The sequence below is a fragment of the Sinohyriopsis cumingii genome, unplaced genomic scaffold, assembly GCF_028554795.1.
Source record: "Sinohyriopsis cumingii isolate HCF-2022 unplaced genomic scaffold, ASM2855479v2 utg002794l, whole genome shotgun sequence".
NCBI classification, from domain to species: Eukaryota; Metazoa; Mollusca; class Bivalvia; order Unionida; family Unionidae; genus Sinohyriopsis; species Sinohyriopsis cumingii.
The window spans coordinates 35,092-61,559 of NW_028316302.1; the positions used below are offsets into that span (position 1 = coordinate 35,092).

A 26,468-nucleotide genomic window follows, 5' to 3' on the forward strand; every position below is an offset into this window, starting at 1 on the left:
GGTACACATACCCTGCATTTTTTAAAAGAAAATATGTATCCTAAATAATTAATATATGATTCAATCTTTACGTCTGTATGGCCATAATACCAGTTTTCGTAACTTCTAAGATAGCCACCTCTGCAAAATAGTCACCCTTGTTTTATTTCTTCCTCCATATTCACTTTTAATTTCCACTTCTTGCAATATGTATGCAGCCTACTGAGCATATTTTGCAATTGTGACCAGTGTCATATATATATATATATATATATATATATATATATATATATATATATATATATGTCGGCCTTGCCCTGTCTTGTGCATTCGGTAGGATAACTTCTGCAGGAGAAGAAAATTAACACGACACCTATTTTATTTCGCTCGCTGATGGTCATTACAAGTATTCACTAGTCACGTTAAAAAATTGAACGGAATCAAAGTGATCAGGGTCACACATAAATGAGAGACTGAATTTGCACTGTACTGAGCTGGCCTTTAATTCTTTTAGGCCAGGTGGAAGCATGGCAACAAGTGCAAGTCATTTGTTGTGTCCGGCTTGTCTGCAGGAATATAATATACCGAAATTACTTCCATGTTTACATTCAGTTTGTCAGAAATGCTTGGAGACATTTATAAAGAATTCAACGATGTCGGAAGAGAAACTTTATCAATTTCAATGTCCCGTGTGCATGAAGATTGTAACAAAGCCACTATTTGATATGTCTGTAGATCAATGGGTCGGACATTTCCCAATAAATGCAGTTTTGCTGTCGTTGTTACCAACAATGAAAGCGAAAGTAGACCAGATATGTGACCCATGTGTATACGAGGGTACGTCCATTGCCGCAAAGTCCTACTGCGCCACTTGTAAAGAAGCCTTGTGTGAATTATGTTATAGTGCACATCGTAAGAGCCGAGCTTCACGGGAACATACATTCCTCACGCTTGATGAAACTGCCGACAACCCAGTAGCTTTATGTCTTGCTTTAGGTATAACTTGCACAGTCCATTTGAATAAAGATCTCGAGTTTTACTGTGCATCACACGAATCTATGTGTTGCTCAGACTGTATAGTTGATCATCACAGAGGATGTAAAAAAATACTTAAATTAAAGCAACATGCTGATAAACTATTCAATACCAAAGGACCTTTGGAGATGACAGAAAGAATAAAACAACTGGAAAGTCATCTTGACAAATATACTGCAGCAAATAATGAAACTTTACAGAAACTGGAAATTTCAACTAAAGATATGACAAATGAAATTGACAAGTTAATAGCAAAATTAAACGAAGCAAAGTCAAAAATTTCAGTGGAAAGAGAAGCTTTGTTAGAAGAAGAGTCACGGAAAAGACTCAATGAAAGCCAGCGCTGTCAGTCTTTGAAAGCAGCCTTGAGAGACTCTCAAATCCTCCTTAGTGCAGTTGTGAAGTATGGTAACAAGCATCACAGTTTAGTAATGCTGCACAAAATCAAAGAGCAGCTTGCATACTACGAGAAAACTATCCATGACAAGTATTCTGAAGTTAGACAAGTTGAGGCCAGGCTACAAATGAACAAACATTTTATTTCACTGAGAAAGATCACTGGCAGCCAGATTGCAAAGATAACAATGGCAGAAAACAAACTTAAACTTTGTCTACCTTTCCAGCACAATTACGAAGTGAGTTTAAACCTGACACAGACAATGTTGGATGAAGGAATATCATTCAAATTGACTACACCAAGAGATTTAGGTACACATTATATCAATTTAATTTCAGCTGATACCAGCTGACAAAATATATATGTAAGACATCTTATATAATCCATGAAGATATTGTAGAATGTTTGAAATGTATATTTGAGATTTGTAATGTTATTTTATATTTTAATTCAAAATGTTTAACAGTTGTGAAAACATTTTATATTTTTTACAAATTATAAAACGAATTGAAATAGATATTAAAGCATTTGAAGCTTATGTCTGTGATTTCCAGATGGAGGTGACAATTTTGGCAGGTAGTTGTCATTTTCATCATGAAAGCAGAATGATATTTTGTTTAAGAAGTGGTTTATATATGTAACTATTCTGCGCTTCGAATCGGCAGCATAGGAAATGTATAACTATCAAGAGCAGAGAGAGAGAGAGGTGAGTGAAGTTACAGCTGCAAGAAAAAATGTGAACTTGCAAGTGCTTGTTTATGATATGAAATTTAGGCCCATTTAGCAAACAATCCTGATCTGACTAGTATGCAATGAGAAGAACATGTGTAAGAAGCACCCAGTTCTTTCCACTTCCATTGCTTTTGTCTTGTTGAGCCATTAATTTGCTTTCAGTAGGAAATGGTCTTAAACAACATTTAAGATATGCAGGCATTCATTTTTAATCTATGTGGATCATAAAGAAACAAGAGGTTGCCATTTGTTCTAGATATTCCAATTCAAGTCCTAAACGTATTTGCCTCTTTTACTTAAATTTAGCATTTTAGTACAGATACACCAGTTAAGAAGATTCTTAAAGATCAGTTATTCAGTTTTCCCTCAAAGGAATTGTATGAAGAGTAAAAGCTTCAAGATTTGAGCATAAGTTTGATTTTCCTAATTTGCACTAGCGAATTCAGAACTACTTGAAAGATCTTGAATAGGATCTGATGACAGAAACCATTCGACAACCAAATGTGAAATATAGAACTAGTTGTGGCCTAAAGAGAGGATGATTATGAGAATGAATGGTTGTGGGATAGGACTGGTCACTGTCCTATATTCCATTCCAGCCATTAAATTGCCTAGGAATAATAACGTGAAAAAGATGTCCTCATTTGGTCATGAGATTTGGCCTTTCAGGGCACACAATACTGATAGAGAAGAAGGAAGAATGGGAAACAGTATAGAAATGGAAATGGCTGAAGATACAAAGAATATATACGGGTTTTGCTGGCCGTGAGATAATGAAAGTAACATTTTAGTTAACAGAAAGTTTTAAGAGCTTATGCTAGTTATAAATGTAAAATAGAGACAATATTGTTATGACTCTGTGGTCGTAAAGTAACAGAAATGAGTGAAAACCAAGCTTTGTAAAATTCAACAAATAATTTATTTTCCTAGAATACAAAGTGAAAATTTAAAAAGGAACTTACAGTATTGTGAATTAAGTCCCAAATAGACCTAAACGTTCTATCACAAGTCCAAATGTGTGATCCAATTGAATTCCTTTGGTATTCCAAGTGGGTTCCAATATTTAATGTAGTAATGTAGTAATGTGCCTGTATTCTGGAATGTACAATGGCCTTGAATGTGGTGATGTATTAATAGTCTTTTAATGTATCGCAATAATATAATCCAAAATGTCATTGTCTGAATTCACTATAATTCCAAATTAATGTTTCAGTCCAAGAAGTATGAATGAGCACTTTGTACTTCCAGTGAATCATAATTTGAATGAATAAATCCACCCAAACTAAAAACTGCACACAACAATAGGCAAGAATGAGCAATATTTAAAGTAAACAACATTATATAAAAAGCTAAAACACAGTAATAGCACTAGGATGTAGGTCAGTCTCTTCTCTAAAACATTCAGAGTTGCCAACAAGTTTAGAGGTTTCCAGTTGAAAAGCTAATATCCTACCTTCAGACAGAAGTAAATATGTTTATTTACATTTGATAATAATCTGAATATTTAGTCGATACTCATAGTGAAATATTAGCTATGCATTATGTTCTTTACAAAATAAATGTCACGTCAGTTACACCATTAACTTGATTTTGTACAAAGGTCAAGTATAGAATACAGATATACATAACATATAATCATGATGAAAAGACAATAAACACTACAAATTAAATATGCATAATACCTCGCGTCATAAAGAAAAAGATTGATTTGTACAAGAAAGCTTTCACATTACACATTAGTTAGATATACATATGATCGAGTCAGATATACATATGATTAAAAATTACATGAGATGAGGTCTTATGAATGACACAGAATATATAGGAAGTAAAATAATACTTCTATGAACATGAAAGTGCGTCTGCAATTAGATTATCTTTTCCACTGATGTGTCTGATGTCAACATCATAGTCCACCTTAATAATCTCTTATTTTGTTTTCTTGCTGACGAAAGTAAGGGCACTGTGATCAGTGAATACAATAATCGGAGGATTAGGAGAACTGATATACACTTAAAAGTGTTGCAAAACCAATGTCAATGCTAAACATACCATCTTGATCTTGGAATAATTTCTCAGATGCTTATTGAATTATTATTATAGACAATTAGTACTCTGGATGATCTCAACCATTTTTGTTTTCTTTAAGCAACTCTCTACCAACCCCATCACTGGCATCAACACACATTTTAAATGACTAACTGAAATTTGGAGCTGAAAGAACTGGTGCACTCTTCAGTATAGCCTTTAACTTATCAAAAGCTTCCTGACTCTTTTCAGACCGATGAAACTTGGTTTTCTTACTTAATAATTTGGTCAGTGGTTCAGCAGTTATGGAAAAATTGGAGTAGAATTTGTGATAATGACCAGCCGTATCCAAAAATTGCATCAGCTGTGTTTTAGTGATTGTCATGTGGAATTTGCAGATAACCCTGACCTTAACCTCTTACTGTTACTTAAATTAGTTGTCAGATTTGCATCACAGTGTCAATTAAAGACTTTCCAGATGGTTTCCAAGTGATCATTCCAGGTGTAATCATAAACGATTTCATCACAGATGTAAGGATCACAATTATCTAGACTAGATGTAATCATGGTCATTAAACATTGAAAAGTACAATGTCAACCTTTCATTCCAGACTGCATCACTTTATATTAAGTCCACTGACTTTTGGCATTGGAAATGAATCTGTTTGGTCACACTGTTCACTTCTCTATAGTCATTGCACATGTTGAAAGTATTATGCTTTGGTACATGAACACATTGTTAACCCCAGTAATGTTTACGTTGTTCTATGAAATCATTCTCCAGCAAATACTGAATTTCTTTTTTCAAACATTCCTGTTCGAGACAATTTTGGATGCTGTTTCACAGGTGTGGAGTCTACAATTTCAGCATCATGATAGATTTTATTTGTTCATGTTGGAACATCTGGAAACAAGTGCTCATGTTCAAATAATAGTTGTTGCAGTTCATACTTTTCTTGTGGTTGTAGAAGTGAACGTTTTTGGTCCAGATTATGCAATATTTATGAATTCCAAAGATTAGTTACACCAAAGTCACCACAGTCCGGTTGCACGTCCCCATCACTTAAATCCTTACATTGTGGGCCATGTACAGCTAAATTGACTGTATGACAGGGCTATCTGTATATTCTATTGATAGAAAATCAGTCATTTTAAAGACTTAAGTTTGGAAAACTCTTTATTGAAATTAACACCTGCTTCTTTTGTGTGGAATAGGAAACTAATGTTTCAAGCTCATTTTGATCCAGAAATTCCTTGTATCAAGGATATATCTGTACTGATAAATATAGGTTTGATCATGAGCATTGAGAAATGTAAAGCAGAGGTCACACTACCAGGTGAATTGGGCGACTAAGTCGCATAAAAAATGAAAACTTAGCCTTTTTCTGTTAGAAAAGCAAAAATGACTTCGTCCTTTGATTTTTTTATATGTACATTCAGTAACTGTATGTTTTGAGATGCTACCACACCTAAGCCAGGTATTAACAGTATTATGTTGTATCTGAAGGCGAAATGCAGGCATCATGCCATCAAATTACTCGCATTGATTTCAATTGCTATGACAAACAAACTCTTGGACATTCACGGGCATGTTTATTTTAATAGCTGATTGAACATTAACCCTTTCCCGATTAAGTTATAGCAGATGTGTTACAGCAACTATTGGTATTAGCCGATTTCCGCAAGTTTTCTTTTGATGATAAAAACATACAAATTTGTGTTTCGAAACTTAAACAATAGTATGTAAATAGCAACTTGTGTATAAGAACAGAATCAGTGACCTGAAGATTTTAACTGCCACGTGTGCATTATTTTTGTAATAAAATCTGTTTGAAACCATTGGTGAACCTGTCTGGGGAAATCGTGGTTTGCTTTCCTACTTGTATTATCAGATGTCAGCTCTATGTGTGCCAGAGTTTTGGTTAATCACTAATAGTCTTTGTACATACGTGCTTTATGCAGTTTCTGCATGTCTTAGGTTCTATAATAGTTTCAGTTGAAAACAATTTTCTTGATTGACCCTGTTGCGGAAATGCTTTCCAATTGTTTGACAATGTTCATTGTGGTGATGCTGATACTAAATGCCTTTAACATAGGTCCACATAACCTGTAAAACATGTTTGTTAGCATTCAGTGTGGATCTTTCTTTAGTTTTAGGCTTTAGTTTTAATTTATAGTCTTTTCAATATTGGTATAAAATTACATATGTCAAAATCAATGTTAAAGTAATGTTATGAGTTGATGCTCTCAAAATAAGTAACGGAATAGAGTGAAAAGCAACCAACATTGTGAATTTCAACAAATAATTTATTTCCCTAGAATACAAAGTGAAAATAAAAAAAAAAGAACTCACAGTATTGATAATTAAATCCCAGAATAATCCTAGAATGACAGAGGCAAGTCTTAATAATTTAAAGTTCGAATAAACTTTAGTAGAAATCGAAATTATGTCCAATGATGAAGGTATTGATGTGCTTCTGGCAGCCTGTATTGTGTTGTTGTACCAAGGGTCTTTTGTTGAAACACAGTAATATAATTCCAGATTTGAATTGAATATAAATCCCAGTGAATGCCTCAGTCCAAGAATATTATTTTTAACGAGCACTCTGTATTCAAGAGAAAATTCACTTGAATTAAACAATTTGAAGAAATAAATTCCAGCCCAATGACCTGCTGAACACAACATTGATACAAATTAATTATGCTAGGTCTTAAGCACGAATGAATAATTTTTCTAGTAACAAGACTATATAGCCTTCCACTTGACCTCAGGTCACAATTAACATTTTCTATATAAAATATTACCTAATGGAAAATAAATTTCTAGAAAGTTTGTAATGTTTACAAAATAAAGTGTTAGCTATAATTGGTGGTCTGTTACTAAAATTATAATATAAAATGTGTAGTAAACAACAAGTAGACCTGGCAATTCATAAGGAATTCCCAAAGTTCAAGACAAAGATAAAAACAATCGTACTACAAAACCAAACTCAATAATTCCAGCCAGGTAGAAAGTGAACTTATTTCTGGACAAGGTCAAGTCAAATATACAATGTTACATTACAATATTGTGTAATGAAATAATTTAAAAAAAAGAAAACTAAGAAAGAATGCAAATTAAATATATATAACAATATGTGGACATTTTTGCATGAGGTCAGCCTGAAGGTGTGATCCAGTACAAACTGGATTAAAATGTCATGTTCTGTGATGTCACAGTGAAAGCTGAGAGTGTTGAAAAACAATGGTACTTCTCTTATTTTGTTATGTTAGACCAACATCCAATTTTTGTTTAACCCAGTTTAGCACCATTATAAAAGTCCATAGCAATCTGTAATATCATCTGTAAGTTTTTTGATGACCATTAAGGTGAAGAGCATTCAACAATCAGGACTGAAAAGACTTTGATGAAACAATATTAAGTTTTTGATCAGCAACAAATATTAAATTTGTGTAAATATGCCTACATGACAATATTGACATGCACATTAGTATGTGCAACATAAAGTTAATATAGTTTTGTTTAGACTTTTGTTTCTTTTAGAAAGAAATCCATTAATCATATTCATCATGTGATACACTTTGATTTTTATAATACTTAAAAACTTATGTTACATAATTATTCAAATCCTTTAAAAATTCATGACATGGAACTCATCGTCCAAAGATTTCTTAGGCAAGACACTTTATTTCTATTGGCAAACAAAAAATGGTTACTGGAAACACCGAAATACACTCCAACACTGAACAAAACACTGAAATACACAAGTATGGACACCAGCTGGTAAGCATAAATGTGGATCAAACCCAGCTTAGTCAATCATCTCATATGGAACTTCCATGAAACAACAGTCAGAATTCTGTTTACATTTTTTCTTCGTCGTTTTTTTCTTCAAAGAAAATAAAATACCAGTACATAAAAGATCAAAGGGAAAAGGATATATATATATATATATATATATATATATATATATATATACATGTATATATATATATATATAAAGTGATTTGCCTTTTAACACATTCTTGTTTTAAATTTTATTTAGCCTCTGATGATGATTTGACTGCTGTTGAAAAAAGTTCTGATTCTGATGGACCAATGATGACAGAAAGTGTCTCTGAAATATTTGAAAGCAGAGAGGTGTGCACAGATGGGTACAACATGATTCTAGAGCCAGTAAGAGGGATCATGATCACATCTGAGGCAACTGCAAGTAAAAGCACTTTATTAAGGATGTTCTTAGTTGTAATATCAGAATCTACTACACCGCTTAAAATGATGTGAACATTATTATATCATGGACAAATGTCTATAATATCTCGCATGAGATGAATACTATCCATACAACATGCACTGTTTTGGTTCATAGGGCACTGAAAATCTCTGAAAAAATTAAAATATACATCAGATTGGTTTGTGAACTAATATAATTTCCTGGCAATAGGGCAGCGATGTAAAAAATCTTGCCATTCTAGGAAATAGTCATCTGCATGAAAACCGTTATCTATTATATGAATACTTTTGACTCATGTTTGCCCGCTCAAGCTAATATATTGGTGAAGATGTTGTTTGTTGTGCTACTATGTCTCATATAAATCTTTATTTGTCCAAAGCAGTGAAAATGTATTTTTACTACTTGGATCTGGTGTGTGAGACAGCCATTCATCAGTTTATCGTACTTACTGTAATCAATATTTACAACACTCTAAAATTTGGTGTGGTTTATATTTGTTATTACATACTATGGTTAAGTAGTAGTTTATGTCCTGCTGTGTAGAGTATAAAACATACTCCAAGTAATGGTCTGTATTGTACTCTCGACATTTAAAGACGTGGCTGGCACATTAATGGTTTTGGATGTTTTTAAGTCAAGTAGACTAGCAATTGATGGTATATTCTTATGTTAGTGCAGTTCAGATATTTGTGTGGATCAGCTGTTTAATGACCGTGTCTTAAGGACATTTGTTTCACTGCCAGATATCTTTCAATTGAATAATATTTTTTCCCAGGCATTCTCATCTGTTGTTGTGCAACTCAGAATTATTAGGAAGAATATAATAATAATAATAACAACGACTTTATTTAATGAGGGTAACACAATTTTCTGAAGAACTAATTTACCTGGAGGCTTTCATAAAAAGGAATTTATTCATTTTAACCGCATCTCTGAAGCCACTGGATATATTGGGTTATGAGAAGGAAATAGAGCGTGCATTTCTAATCTCAACTGGAATACTATTCCCGAGCAGAGTTCCAGAGTACTGGAAACTTTTTAAAATAACTCCTTATCTGGTTTGGGAATTTGATACTGTTTGGTAGACATGGATCACAGGTGGGGAGTATTACCAGGTAGCCTATACTGGAATAGTGATTGTAAATATTCAGGAGCACTATTATTGGATATCCTGTACATTAATTTGACTTTTCTTAACTGGATTCGGTCTTTGATAGGTAATATTTTTAACTTACCAGCTAAATTTTCCTTGCTTTCTTTCTGGATTGATATTAGTCCAGATGCTCTTTTTTAAGATGTGCCACCTTTGCTGTGTTTGTATCATTTGAATTAGCCCATGCTGTATAGCAGTAGTCTAAATAGGGTTGTATGTAACTGTTATAAAATAATTTTCTGTGCCTTTTAGGGAGAAAATGTCTTATACTACTAGGAAGCCATATACTTGAATTAACTTTTTTGTACTGATATGTTTGATATGTTCAGTCCATGATAGGTTATTGTCTACCAAAACACCAAGTAGTCTATCATGACAGACCATTTGCAAATTTTTATCCTTCTATGTCAGACATAGTTCATCATTATCAAGATTTGTCCTTTTTTACTGTGTTGAGATATTAATATTTTAGTTTTACCGGTATTTACCACCATGCCATTGCATGCACATCAGTTGTCCAGTTTATTTAGGGCATCATGTAATGAAATTTCAAGTTCATGCTTTGTGTTTTGGATGTCTGACAATGCTGTGTAATCTGCATAGAGATCTGTAGATAAAATTGAGTCCCTTAGTAAAAGTGGTAGGTCATTAATAAATATTATGAATAGCAATGGACTTAGAATTCAGCCTTGTAGTACTCCATACCTAATTGTTCCTGTTCAGACAGGACATTATTTATATAAACATATTGTATCCTCTCACTTAAGTATGAAACAAATGATCTAATTGTGCTTTCATCACATTGGTAGATTTTCAGTTTCTTCAAAAGGATTTCATGATCCACCATGTCAAAAGCTTTCCTGAAATATACAAATACTGATCCTATTATTCTACCTTGGTCAAGTGCTTGAAGCCATTTATCAATTAGAGAGATCAAGGCAGTCTCACAGGAATGTTTATGTCTAAAGCCTGATTGATTAGGGTGTAACAGCAAGTTTTTTGTTAAATATGATATGAACGACTGATGGACATCAGCATCATCCTTAGAACCAGACTTATGAATAGGTTATGAAAATCATTGAAAACATTTGCAATGTCATTGTCATCAGTGACTATGGTGTCAACCACAAGCGAGTGAATTTTATTTGTCTGATATTTGTGTTTTCCCCCAATGAGTTCATTGAATACTTTCCCAATGGAGTTTGTGTTGCTCATTTTGTTTTCAAGCACTGATCGATAATAAGTGTTTTTAGATTTTTTAATCGTACTTGTTATTTTATTTCTCCATACTTTAAATTGTGCATGGTTTCCCATAGCCTTAAATTGGTCCCCTGTTTTCATAGTATCTTGGATTTCAGTAGTAAGCCAGTTAGGTTGGATTTCATACTTTACTCGATGTACTTTCAGTGGTGCATGCTTAGAGACTACATCCTTAAATAAATCAGTGCGCACCATCAGCGCTTCATTTATGTCATATTTTTGATTATATTCCATTGAACTTTATAAAGGTCATCGAGAAATTGTTGTTCATTAAAATTTTTAAATGACCTGTAAGTGATAGATTTGTGTGTATCTATCTTATTTCTCTTGCAGTTAATATTTCTTGTCAAAAAGTAAGATAGTGGTCACTAAGACCAATGTTCGGTATATTAACACAAGCCACAGTGTCTGGTAGGTTGGATTCTGCTTCGTATTTCAGACACATCTCTTTGATGAAGGGTGCTGAAATTGTTTTAGTTGTGTGAGCTCATTGAGCAGATGCTGTCACATTTGACTGAGCTATGGGAAATGCAGTTGGTGATGTAGCAACTGACTCATTGGAGACGGTGTTGTCTTATTGCTGTTGCAGGTGTGACACACAAATGAGAGGGGGTACTGTTGTTTGCAATGCAGGATTACTTTGGGTATCAGTTGCTACTTGAATGGTCATATTACATTTTATTTTGGCTGGTATTGGGATTGTCTGTGTCTGAGCTTATGACATTGTTGCTATTTCGGAGACTGTCTGGATTGCTGTATCACATGAGGTTACTTGCTCATTAATCCTGCCCAGTGTTGACTTAGTATGATGTAACAGTTGTTTTAATTTTTCAATTTGGGCCACCAAGTTCCTAATTGTTTTTTTGATGTACACTCCTGGAGAAATCATTAAGGTTTAAGCCATCACTGTAATGGTCTTGATTGATGGAGTATGTAATTGCCTGACACTCTGGAGGGGTGTTAATTTTATTCCCTGAGTCATCTAGGTCAAAGACTGTAGGAACCATTTCATTTTTTGTAGTACATCTAGTTACTGGTGTTGTTTTATACAGTTTAGCTGTCACAGTGTTTTTCTATTGTGTTCTGTAGATAGTACTATTTTGAGCATGTGAACTGCACAAAGTCATGCAAGGTTCTGAGTCCAATATCTGTTTTACAATCTCAAACTTGTATGTATCTCTATGTACACTGACACTGTATTTTATTTATTTCGACCCTCAAGAATTCTGGATAAATGTCAGCTATATTGGATAACTCCAAATCATCATCTGTAACATTGTTTTTATTTTCACTCTGTACATTACTGACCTGCATGGATTCCTGCATGGGATTATCAGTGTGACTCTTATCTTCATGTATATCAGACATACTAAAGCCAGAAAATGATGCAGAAAAGGTTGAGCTAAGTGTATTGAGTAAGGAACCTACAAGGCTGGTATTTAAATATGTTTCCATAGTTCTTCTATTTTTGGCTTGCTCATAACAGTGTATTATCTTCATGACTCAAAATGGATTCCATGGAGGTATGCATGGAATTAAAGTATTGGTTAAAGTCCCTTCTTTCTAACTGATTTAGAATGGTTGGAGGTTTGCAGTAGAGATTTTGATAAGTTATATTTTTCATACAGTAGGATTAATGATGCAGGCCTACCAAGACACGGTGGAGGAAATATATGGAAACTATGGATGTGATAAAATATGAGAGTTAAATGTGCTGCCACATGTCAAATATGATGGCAATATATAAAAGCAAATGTAAAGATCTATGAGTTATCTTGTTTACTGGATCTTTGGTAATTTATAGGCATAAGTAAGGAGAAAGAGACTATATAATCAGTATTAGTTTCTAATCACCCCCCTTTTTTCTCCTTTTCTGTTCCCTTGAAAATTCAAAGTGTTATCAGGAAGAAAAAACACGTGAACTTTGAAAGACAACTTGTATGAAATTCATCTGTGAACAGTTTAAGAGTAATTCTGACTGTACACAGTTCAATATTTTAACAGGTGGTGTTGCACCCATAAAAGTAGAAATCTCTTGATCAGTTTGTTGAGAGAGAGAGAGGAGAGGATGGAGAGATGGCGATGATGAATGAGTTTAATGGAATGCTTGAAGTCGGCTAATTTTGTGTGGAAGGTTCATGCATCAGTGAAAACAGAAAGTTAAAGAAAGATGAAGTACTCAGTACAAAGCAAGAATACTTAAAATAGACTTCAAAAGGGTTATTTGCATTATCCTGTGTATATGTAATCAAAAAGCGATTGAGCTAGAAGAACTGCTTAAATTTGATCTTGCAAAACATTCCTCTATGTATTTGTTTTGTTTTGATGGTAGAACAAGAAAAATAAAATTGGTTTTGCTGTAATATTAGATTCCACCAGAGTAAAGTTACAGGTTCTTTCTATAGTTAAACTGAACTGAAAACAATTGCTGATATAAATGACACTTTCCTGATTCCAATTATTAATGATTGATTGTTCGATGCATTTAATGACCTTACAAAAAATGTATGACATGTAATCTGTTTACAAGCTGCCCTCCCAAGGAGTGAGTTTGCGGCAATTGTTACTGATAGAAATGATACACCAACCTCTATGGAATCAGTAGATAATGTGTAAATGTAGTTATAATGTACCAGAGAATATCATCGTCAGTTAAAGCAAAGAAACATATTTTACAAAATAAAATGGTTTTGGCCACAGTTGTTATTGAAAACCAATGACGATGTTTCAACTCTAGAGCAAAGTAAGGTAATGAAACCAGCAACAAGTTTCTGTATTATATCCATGAATTAAAAATTTGGGTTGATTTAATTTTAGCTAAATCTGCTCTTTTGATCCATTAGTGCAACTATCAAAATAGAATACATTCAACAATAATGAAGGAACTGTTTGCTTTATACTCTTGTTTGAAATATTTATTATGATGTCATATTTTGCAGGTGACTTGTCCCTTCCAAGTAGCTGGACCAAAATGGCCCCCAAGGAAAATATGAAATGTGTTACCCTGAATCCCGGTGATAAGGAGTACAAGGATGTTTCTCAGAAGTTTCTTGCATCATCAGCATATAGATATGGTATTCATTATGGGAGTCTGATGAATTATGATAGTTCTTGGCATACTGTGGTCCAGGTAATATTGGGTCAGATGACCTTATTTCATAGCTGTGGTAATTTCAGTGAAATTTAAAAAATCTTACCTGTCTATTTGCAGCTCTGAATTGACATAAACTGGTTTTATGATTATATATGAATAATTTCACTGTCTACCTAATTAAACATTAAAAAGAATACAACATATTCACTTGACCTTTATCTTACACCCTTGTTCACTAGGTTTGATGTATCAGTGCACTCATTTTGTACTCTCCTCTACACAGACATGATGCACTTTGGGTGCAGATGTGGTGAATGTAAACAAGATTTTATGATTTTTTATTATAAGATCTCCTTTATTTGTTGCTGTTCATGAGTTATGATTTTTATTCAGACTACTTACTGAACACATGAAACATTCCCAAAAAACTACATGTATGTAACTTACAGATAGAACGAGTGCAGAACAAGACCCTGTACCAGCAGTACAAGGCAAAGAAGAGACACATGGAGACACAGAACAAAGGAGTGGCAAATGAGAAGGAACTGTGGCATGGAACTGCTAGTACCAATATTGCAAATATCAGTAACAATGGATTCAACAGGAGTTTTGGTGGAAGTGGTAAGTGTCCTGGAGGACTTTGCTTTCCAAGTAGGATCTGTTCAGACCTTTCTTTCCATCAGTTCTTTTAGTTTAAACCATATTTATTTGAAAACAATTTAACTGCTATTACAAAGATATGATTTGGGGGATTCAGTACAAGGTATAAGCTATTAGCACTTTCTCCACAACAAGAAAGAAAATATAACGTCAAATATCTCGATTCCTTTACCATCAGTTTTTTTTAGGAATGAAGGTCTATATTGTGTTGACTTTCTAGGTGACAAGTGATCATCAGTTGCCAGCATGTTATATAATCAATTTCATGCCAGATGTAAAATTTGCCCACATGTCTGTACAGTGCAATCCCAACATAACGCGCCCCGCAATAACGTGAGTTCGGATATAATGTGGTCATAGCATGGCTCCCAAAATTTTGTATATTCATTCGCACATGAGAAAATATTTTTTTTGTTTGAAGTACGTGAAATAGTGTATAAAATATTTATTATCATTTTGGGGAAGAGATCACATATGAATTAGAATACAATACTATTGTGGCATGGTCCCTGAAATTTTAAACACATGTACATGTACTTTTCTCGAACCGGGAATTATTTTTTTTTAAGTACGAGAAATAGTGTGTAAAACATTTATTATCAATTTGGGGAAGTGTTCGCTTATGAATTTTAATATAATATGATCATGGCATAGCTTCTGAAATTTAATTTCACCAGGTTCTTGAAGTTTTATGCCAAAATAAAAAATTTCAGAAGTGTTACTTATTACTGATCCATGAGTAAAGCCAGTAAGTCGTCTTTGTGATTGTCTACAATTAATTCTATATACAATCATTGCTCAGTCAATAGCCAACATGCGTTTCTTCTTTAACTGCATACACAACCATGCAACAGACAATGCAGTGGTTGATAAAAGATTCTCACAATTAAGTAAACATTAAAAAAAAACGAAAGCTGCCAACATGTTTGCTGGATTTGGCGGTAGCTGGAAATTGAAAGGGTATAAAACTGTACATGCGTTCAGCTTTAAAAATTTATAAAAGTGACTTGTGACCTTTGCAGGCTTACTACACTTAGTTCTCGGGTTTTACATGTGTATGGTGTTTGCTTGTGAACTCGTTAATATTTTCTTATTTTTTATAAAAAATATTTTACTGTTATGGAAAAGCAAGTTCACAAATGCAAAGTCATTCTCTGCACCTTGCACAATGATTAGTATAGTAGTTTTCACACATTTCTTTCAATACTCACAAAATGTGAAGTAAAAGTTATATGCACGCTGAAAGCATGTGTTGATTGTTAATTATTCTTGTTGTAGTCATTCAAACGAATAGGCGTACAAGCGTTAATTATTGGAAATTTACAATGGATAAATGTACACGGAAACTTATGAGAAAATTTTAGCAGTATGAAATTTGTACAGACACCATTCATAGACCCTGGAACGTAATAAACCATACATGTGCTTCTTCTGTCTTAACCTAATTTTGCTGTTAATTTTTCCCATTGAATTCAGACACATAATGGTCTGTGACAAAACTATTGAATTGTTTAAATATGTATGCAGTTTTTGAATTGGAATTACATGTATTATGGATTAATTGCAAGCCCCGATGGTACGATATCAGACAGAAAGTAAACAGTGCTGATACTCTGTTCATGCTATATATTAGACGTTGAATTCAGACACAATGATCTGGGACAAAATTATTGAATATCGTAAATCTGTGTGCAATTTTAAATGGAATCATATGCATCATGGATGAACTGCATGCCATGACGGCTTGATAGTAAATGGTGTTGATATCATATTCATCATATACATTAGACATGAATAAACATATATGTGCTAATGAGTTTTCTGAAAAAGTAAAATACTGTAAAACCCTGCATTAACGCAACCCCGCTATTAACGCGATCCAATTTTTAGTACCCAAATTATCGCATTATTGCAGGGTTCCACTATATATGTTGGTATACATCAATTTTATGCCTGTTGTAAAGTTGGACCACATGTCTGTACAGGTTCATATACATCAATTTCATGCCAGTTGTAAAGTTCGGTCACATGTCTGTACAGGTACAAAAAATAATCTTATATATTTTAAATACAGTTATGATACATGTGTTTGTTATAGCTGCAAAAAGAAAGGGGGACCCAAGTGGCCGAGTGGTATAAAGCGCTCACCATTCCGGATCACTGCCATATCACCTCCATCTGCATGGGTTCAAGTCCAAGGCTCAGCTAGTGTGGGTATGTGGGAAAGCCTGAGAGTAGCTTCTCGTGGGTCGGTGGTTCTACCCTGGGTTTTCCAGGGTTCTTCCTCCACCAGTTATACTGGCCGCCATGTATAGCCTATCTTGTGCTGAAAAATGGCGTTAAACCCAAGAACAACAACAACAACAAAAAAAAAAAAAGAAAGATCTAATGATAACAAGGATGATAATGTTTGGAGATGAGAAAGTTCCAATGATAATGATGATAATGTTTCATTAAAAAAATGATGTAAAAATAAGGATGATAATATCTTGAAGAAGAAAGATCTAATGATAACAATGATAATATCTACCCAAAGAATGAGCTAATGATAGTAATGATTTGCATGTAAGAATGTACACCCAGTAATTGTCTCATAATTTAAAGGCCATTAAAAATGTGTTTGATCATATTATGAAAATTAATTCGTGAGTGTAAATGTACATTACCTATTTTTGTGAACTTTAATTTTGTTACATATTTATGCATTATTGTCAGTTTACTAATACTGTTTGAAATTTAATACTCATACCATATTTGCCGGCCTATAAGACGATACTTTTTGACCAGAAAATCTTAGCTTTGTCTTATACTCTGAATTGACTTATATATAGATTATGTCATCCAAATCGTTTTATCATATGTTACTATGATCTGGAGATCTGCTTCCATGTGTGCCATGAGAGCACAGTCATCCACGAAAAGTGCTTCAAGAATAAGTTTCTCTATTGTTTTGGACCGGGCATTCAGTCGGTGAATGTGAAAGAGAGAGCCATCCAGTCTGCACTTTATGTACACTCCTTTCTGGAGATCACGTGTAGCATGGTTCAGGACACATGTGAAGAATAGGTGAATAGTATGGGACGATAACGCAACCCTGCTTGACGCCATTAGAAACATTGAATGGCTAAGAGACATCCCCATTGTAGAGAATGAGTCCCGTCACACTGTCGTGAAAAAGTTGGATCATCTTAATGAACTTCCTAGGGCGAGTGAGTCGTGCTAAGATGAGCCATAGTGCATCTCTGTCGACCATATTGAAGGCCTTTGTGAGGTCTATCAAGACACTGTAGAAGTTCATGTTTTGTTCAGTGCACTTTTCCTGCATTTGTCTCACTGTGATGATCATGTCAATCGTACTCCGATCTGGTCTGAATCCATATTGGGCCTCTGGCGGTATGGCTTCCGAGACATTATCAACCAGACAGTTTAGAAGGACGCACACTATAATCTTGCCTGCATTTGACAGGAATGATATGCCTCGATAGTTGCCACAGTCAGCTTTGTTCCCTTTGTTTTTGTATAAGGTGACAATCATTGCGTCTTTGAACTCCTGTGGCATGGACTCCTCCTCCCAAATGCTGATCAGGATGGTGTGCATTGCCTGAAGTACTTTAGGGCCAGCTGCTTTGAAGTGTTCAACAGGAATCCCATCCACGCCTGGTGCCTTGCCAGAGCTTGTCATTTTCATGGCTCACTCGACTTCTTCCGTGGTAGGGGGCAAGTCCAGGTTCGAGATTGTTGGCTTCAGGACAATTGCGTCTAACGCTGCAGAGTCTATGGTGGAGGGCATATTGAGTAGGCTGGAGAAGTGTTCCTTCCACCTTTCAGTGATACTCTTTTTGTCCTTGAGCAGAGTGGTCCCATCAGAAGAGATTAGCGGGTTGTTGCAGGTTTTCGACGGTCCATAGACATCTTTCAGGGACCTGAAAAACTCTTTTGAGTTGTTGGTGTCTGCATAATGCTGGACTTCATCTGCTTTGCAGTCCCACCAGCTATTTTGCATAATACAGAGTTCTCTTTGGGCTTTGTTCTGCAGGTGTTTGAAGTGATCACGTTTTGAGACTGAGTCAACATCATTTTGCCATTATATATTGGCCTCTTGCTTTTGTTGAAGGAGGATGCTTATCACTTCATTATTTTCGTCGAACCAATCTTGGTGGACTTTTCTTTTGGGTCTTAGGATGACCTTCGCAGACTCACTTAACATGTCCTTGAGCTGGTTCCACTTTGAGGTTGGGTCACCAGTCAGAAGTCGGTGCGCAGTCAGTAGGTTTTCAATGTGAACTTTATTGACCTCTCACCTGCGGATGGTTCAGCCTTGCAGTGTTGAACTTGATTCAGGTGAGCTTCGTCTTTTTGCGCTGTGGCGGGACAATGATGAGATCAAGGATAGCCCTGACTAAACGGTGGTCCATCCAGCACTCGGCTCCCCTCAAGGCTCTTGTCCATACATCATGGACTTATATGTTATGGACAATGATATAGTCAATCAGATTCCATTGTTTGGATCTGGGATGCATCCAAGCTGCTTTATACTTGTTCTTCTGATGGAGTAGATAGTCAGATTATTCCCTGAACACATCAACAGTAGAAGCAGTCCATTTGTGTTGATTTTTCTGAAATGATAAAGAGCTGAAATTTTTCTCTCTCTCACTCTCTCTCTCTTGTTGGGTGATAATATTTTATTTTGATCACTAGGTGCAAGAAGAAAAATATGATGTAATACATATTCCTTTCTCTCTCTGTGTATCTTTCTTCAAAAAAGAATTGTGGAGAAAGCATTTTAGCATTAATGATACAATTTCCTTATTGCTGATAATCTGAAAAAGTACACAGTGATACCTTTAATATTTATGAAACCGGAAGCTACTATAGTTTAATTTGGATCCACACAGAATCGCAAATTTTATCCTATCTGTAATGCAGTAAATTTTCAGATCAATGTCATTATATGTAGCTAACAATACATGATACAATTTTAAAATACTTCATTTGGAAAAGATTAGGTACTTTTAGTTACATTTAATGATCCTGGCCTGAAAGGTTACTCAGTTACAGATAGGATAAAATTTGTGATGCTTATGGGAATGAAACAAAAAAATGAAGCCAGGTTACTGATTTGGCCTTGTCTTATACTCAGCATTGACTTATATATGGACGAAGGATGGAAAACTTACCAGATTTGCTCATTTGACTTATACTCTGCATCGACTTAAAGGCCAGCAAATATAGTTGTCTGAATGGCATAATTTAAAATGTTATTTGGCAATATCACTACACTCATTTAATGCCAATTTTTTATATTGTAGATTCATTATTTTATCTGTGTGCATGGACCTTTATTTCATGCTAAAATATCTTAAATTAGGCTTCCACTGAAGGATTACATTTATGTGAGATTTTGTAATTATTTTGTTCCTTTGTGTGTGTGTGTGTGTGTGTGATTTTGAAGAGAATGTGTGAAACAGTTGACATTTGTTTCTTTTATTTAGGTTCCCATGGTGCTGGCACTTACTTTGCTGTTAATGCCTCCTATTCTGTTAATGGTTACTGTCCTCCTGATGCAAACGGATATCATCATATTTACCTGGCCAATGTTTTGACGGGGGATAGTGTAGTTGCTGGACCAGGGACTCGTGTTCTTCCTCCCAAGGATCCTCATTACCCACACATCACTTATGACTCAACAACAGACAATAAAACTAATCCCCAAATGTTTGTCATATTTCATGATACACAGGCCTATCCTTCATACCATATTACATTCTATTAAATAAATATCAATGTATACATCACTTGTGACTCTGCGACACATTTCATCATACACATGCCTGTCATTTATATTATGATACAATATGTTAAAAGCTTATCATCTCTTAGTTGGTGTGCTTTTTCAAAACAAATTTAAAAGCTAAAAATTTGAAACATGTATCCTAATATAAATCTTCTTTACCTCCCAGTATAAACACATAGTGAGAAAGAGGTATTTATGTTTTATATTCAGTACCTCCTTTGGAGATAAGTGTAACCAAACATAACATTTAGTGTCACATAACAGGGCGACGTCATGATAGGATTGTGCAGTAAACAGTTGAGAAAGACATTATTATGCTTAAGTAGTAGGTAAACAGTCTTATCAGTGTTCACAATCCAAATTATGCTTTCATTTTTGTTTTAGAATTGAAATAATGGCTTGAAGATCAGCAGGAGTGCTTGAGCATTATTGAAAATTGTGACATTGAAAACATGTATCTTTTAAAATAGATGCCTCTTTTGTATGGATTATTTTTTAATTATTTAAACATGTATCAAGATTCAACACAAAATGAGTTACTGTTGAAGAAATAATTAATGAATAGAGATTCAGCATAATAAATCATTGTTTATTCTTTTTCAAATACTATCCTTATTTTCCTGATGTATATTCTTTTATTTAAATGACATTAAATGAAACAGATTCTAATAAATTAGTAGTATTATTTTTTACAGAGAATGCAAATTATTTATGTATACAATAATGTCTATAAGTAAGACAAGCTGAAAAAGTTAAAGGTGACAAAATTGTTAGTGAATTCAGATTCTGAGCATGATTTAATTCTAAAGACAGACAACTAACAATTTAATATTTCATTTGAGGAAAAAACATACAATTCCTTTCTTGATTAATTAGTTTTCATGAATAATCCTTTACAGTTCAGGAAATTTTAAGAATATTTAAGGTTTTTATGAGACTATCGTTGTAAAAGTAAACCTTTCTAGGACAACTCTAAACTAATTATTGGATTGATTCCAGATCTTCCTGATGGAAGTTTGTTTGTAATCCCAAGATGAGCTTCATCTAGAATTTTGGAATCATCCCCAAGATAGTTTGGAGAACTCCAAATAGTGAATTATAATGAGTGGCTTTAGGTATAGTAAGATTTCCCTAAAACCTTTGCTTGCTGTCATTTTTGGCACTTTGTCTTGACACAACTGATTTATGTTCTCATTGTTCATGACAAACCTTTTATTTGGGTTTTGAAACCTTAAATTTGATGTGGCCACAAATATTTTAATGTAGGTCACCCAAAGACTACTATAACATGTTAATAGGTTCTTAGTGTGCTGATGTAGTGAGCACCAGAACTGAGGTGAATAGTTCAGTTTCATAAACATATATATTATACCATATATATAATATAATAAATTATATTATACCAGACAGACTGGTATCCATAATATCATGCGAAGAGATGAAAATTTAATTCTTTAGATGGGCCAGACATTGTTTTGTCTTTAAATATTTTTGGTTGAAATTTGTTGATGCAAGATACAGGATTCCAAAACACATGACCAGTTTTCTTCAAATTTAGACATAATATTTGAGTAATTTCCCCATTTTCCAATTATATTTTTTACCATGACTGATCGGGATTGTGAATCAGTAAGACAAACAAAGTTTGCTGAAAGATGTCTGCAGAGTTCATTTTCAATTAGTCATAGGTTGGTTCAAAGTAATATAAAGAAAGAAAACTTTGTTGTCCTTTTTAAAATATTTTACAATTCTGCTATATGATTGTACCCCTGGGTAAGGCAGTGTTGTCAGTACAAATACTTAAAATATAGATAAATTGCTTAATTGGATTTGCTTTAGTAAATCAATGCTCAGTATTCATGGCATTGTTTGAACAGTAAAAGAAAATGACATGCAAGAAAATACATGTGTTATCTCTTATTTACCATAGGCTTGCTGTTGCATATCTGCATTTTATGCAGTTATGGGATCAAGATTATAAACAAACCTCTGGTTTGAAGTTTTAAAAATTTTCCTTTGTTTAACACCTTTGCCTTAGCAAAGAAGAGAAATCAACTTATGCAACACATCCCAACATAAAAATTGTTTATAGTATCATGATGACATCCAATATTCAAAGATACACAGATGCATCTTGTTGAAGAAATTTTCAAAAGGTGCATCTGTTAAAGTTTATTACTTTATTATCTTCTATATTGATGTATTGGAGTTTACAGAGATTTATTACAGATGGGTGCTTCATGTGTCTCATGATATTTTTAAAACTTGGTCCTAAATGAAAATAATGTTACTCCGACCTCCAACAGAGCCACTATGGCATAGATAATACATTTTTGGTCATGAATAATAGATGTGAGCAGATGTACTAGCCTGCTTTTTTTGTCTTCTAATGCCTTCATTGAAAATGATACAGTGAATCCTTGCTTTAGCCTGCTTTGTTATAGCATGAATTGGGATATAACACAATTCTTGCATGCACCACCCCCCCCCCATTTCATATATTGTTTTGTACATGAATAATAAATATTTTGTTTTCAAAGTACAAAAAATAGTGTGTAAAAAGTTCATTATCATTTAGGTGAAGAAATCATATATGAGTTTGCATATAACAAAAATTTCACCATTTTTTGAAGTGTATTGCCAAAATAAATAAGAGTTTGGTTCAGTAATTTGGCCAGATATGTTTTACTCTGGAAGATTAAGGTGGCTTATTATTACATCTTTATTGATAGGAATAAAGCTATTAAAAAATTATTTTGTGAATGTTCATTTTAAATGTGTCTGTAGTCAATCACTGCACATTGACTTTAGTTTAATTTTGAAAGATTTCAGCTTATAAGTGTCAATGTTATTATTATTGATCATGAACAATGAAGCCATTAAGTCTTCTTGGTGTTTGCTTTCAATGCATTGTGTACAACCATTGTGCAAACAATAGCTGATATGCTTACTCATTACGCTGCACAACAGCAAAGCATTAAACAATGTGGTAGTTGAAAAAAGATTCTCACCTGAATTTATAAATCAATTAATATAAGTAACTGCTATTCATCAAAGCCCATCTCACAGCTAAATGTTGTTCAAATTCTGGGGCAATGGTTTATAAAACCTCAAAGAAATGAAAGAGACCACCATGTGCATGTGGCAATGTTTTTAAGCAATTGCCAAGCAATCAGTTGAGTGAATAATGTTTTTTAGTCTTTAAAGTAATTATCCCATTTCATTAAGTAATTCTTGTTGTAGTTATTAAAACAAATAGATGTCAAAGTATTAATAATTGGGTACTTAAAATGGACAACAGGACAAAGACACTTAAAACCCTTACTGTTAAAGGAAAGCTTGAAGCCCTGATCAGGATTAAGTCCGAACTTAAACGAACACAATTAACCTTGAGATTTAGGTTTTCATGAATCAACCATCTTAGGATGAAGAGCTGCTGAAACTCTATCAGTTTTTCAAAAAGCTATAAAGTATTCTTTTTTGCAACAGAGAAATTCTGAAATTTATAGAGACCATTTATTGACCTTGGGATGTACTTGTGCATGACTAAATGTGGATTAACCATAGATGTAATTCATCTTTCCTTACATAATTTTGTTATTAGTTAATTCAGGCACCTAATAATCTATGACAAAATTACTAAATATTATACTTCCATGTCCAAAATTTTAAAGGAATTATTATGGATTTACTCTCAAACATGCCATGTGATTTGCTGGCAGAGATGGTGTGTTGATACTCTGTTTATGTTAGACATTAGATGTGTGTTTGATACTACTATATTAACACATAAAACATATTTCTCAAATATATACGGGGGATGGGTGTGCATGTGTGTACTAATGCGTGGTTCTCTGAATAAAGTATAATATATAACGCAATCTCTGTTTTCATTATGTATTGTTGAATATGCATTGATTTAAGATGGTAACTGTACCTAATGAGTTTTGTGCCCACTGTTATTACACATAATGCCTCCAATTAATTTGATGCAGGCATCATCATCTTCTGTTAATTGACTTGGTGCACCATTACATTTTTTGGACCCTGACCATCATGTTATAGTGGGGTTGCATATACTGACCTGACTGGATTTTCCAACATGGTCACCATAGTAACCATCTCAAATCTTGTTATTGCTACTCTATTATCATTACATAAGTGTTTTTTTTTTAATATCCTTTATGAAAAACATGCATATTCCAATTTTTGGTAAAGTATTTTATTGTTTCCATTTTGATTACCATGATTTTTTACTAAAGAAGCAACCTTTTTTATTGAATTAATCAGTATAGTGGTGTTTAATGTTTTTGTATACAGAAATCCTACTTTTTATAGATATTGAATATTTTTCCAACCAATTCAGTAGGTGTTGTAGATATAAGTCCTGAACATGAAGATCGTTTCATGGATAAAGCTGTAATTTTTACCTTGGCCAAATCAGGATCACTAGAAATGACCTATTCATTGATGATATGTTAATATGGATATTTCTGATAGTCACAGCTGGAAGTAAACTCATGTCCTAGTACAATGTATTCAAACTACAGTTTATTCTAAGCATTTTCATGGGCCTAATCAGGTACAGGTTCTTTATCATACTTGAATGACACAAGTATTAAAACTATAGTTTATTCAAAACATTTTCATTGGCCTAAAATGAGGTCAGGGTTTTCTGCCATACTTCAGTGACACTTGTTTGTGTGGAGAGCTTGACAATTTATATTTTCTTAAAATGAGTCCAATAATAGATTGCAGAATTATCATAAACAGATAAAATGATGTTAACATTATAGTTCATATGTTCAGTATGTTCAGATAAGTTTTGGTGTCAGTGCCAGGTTTCATATTAAGGTTTTGATTTGTTAGGCTTCTTTTCATTCCTTGCTATCGTTTGGTTTGGTGCCTGACAGCACAAAAATACAATTAGGTTATTTAGTGCCAAGGCAATTGGCGCAAAGTATATTTGCCAAGGACACGCCTAGGTAGCTGACTCTGGACTATGGTAATTTCAAATTAATGGGTTGATGTTGGACTAATTTTGCATGCAGTCATACATTGAATATATTAAGAGACAAAAGAATTCCATATAATCTGTATGCAGTAAATATATCCACTTCATCTTGGATCATGCAAATCACTGCAGTGAGAAGGGGGCAATCATTTTATTATTTGTAGTATGGATTGTTTGATAGTCAGAAATCGAAGTTAAACATCTGTATGAACTTGAGTTATATGGGTATATTACAGTCAAAATTATGTGTCTAACTTGGTGTAAAATTTATTAGTATGATATTTTTATCAGCAGGTAATATTGATATAATTTTAACCAGAAATAAGATATGTATGTACTTATGCTATCAGTAATAATTCCTCTGTTAATACTCCTTAGTGTTCACACCTTATTGATGGGATATTCATAATCAAATTAATTATTTATAATGGGATGCAAAAACCTGTCTGAAGTAGGGAATGGATCCAAAACCTTGAGTAAAACCTTCTACAAATTTTACATTTATTTCATCTCGAGTGCCCACTCCCCCCCCCCATTTGTCTTTGTTATATGCTTAGGATATAATAAGAACAGAAACATGCACTGTCTTGATGCTTTCTTTGATATTGTGATTTTTTTTCATTTGAAATAAAATTGATTTATGAATGAAATTTGTTTTCTTGTCTATCTGTTTTCATTCATGGAAGTACAATTCACACAAAAAACACGTAACACAGAACATCGTTTGAAATCTGTAGCTGCTTAGTTTTTTTTTCTTTGCAGTGCACTTTTTTGCCACTGACCCTGTCATCTTCAAGTTTCTTTTAGCAGACCACTGGAATACTTGCAGCAAAATCTTGCAGAGGTCATCCTTGCATAAAGGCCTTTCATAATTTGCAAATTATATAAATGATTCCGTAAGATATGGCTGTTGTTGCTAAAAATAGGAAACCTTTTAAGAACTTTATTCAGAAAAACTGCTGAATAGAAATTGATTCACAGAAAGTACATTGGTATATGAACATTTCAGTAGGACACAGTTAATCAGATTTACTACTTCTTATGTTGCCATTGCTAACATTAGGATAAGAGTTAACTTTAGATGACT

The 26,468-nt window shown here is 33.7% G+C and overlaps 1 protein-coding gene across 1 annotated transcript; it reads left to right on the plus strand.

Annotated features, from left to right (window-relative positions):
* The first annotated feature begins 361 nt into the window (after window positions 1–361).
* Window positions 362–26,031, plus strand: LOC149770059 (uncharacterized). Its single transcript, XM_089949461.1, has 5 exons — window positions 362–1,722; window positions 8,218–8,385; window positions 13,759–13,949; window positions 14,363–14,534; window positions 20,066–26,031. The coding sequence occupies exons 1-5, from the start codon at window positions 507–509 to the stop codon at window positions 20,344–20,346; spliced, it is 2,028 nt and encodes a 675-aa protein (XP_089805587.1). The 5' UTR covers window positions 362–506; the 3' UTR covers window positions 20,347–26,031.
* Window positions 26,032–26,468: the final 437 nt, after the last annotated feature.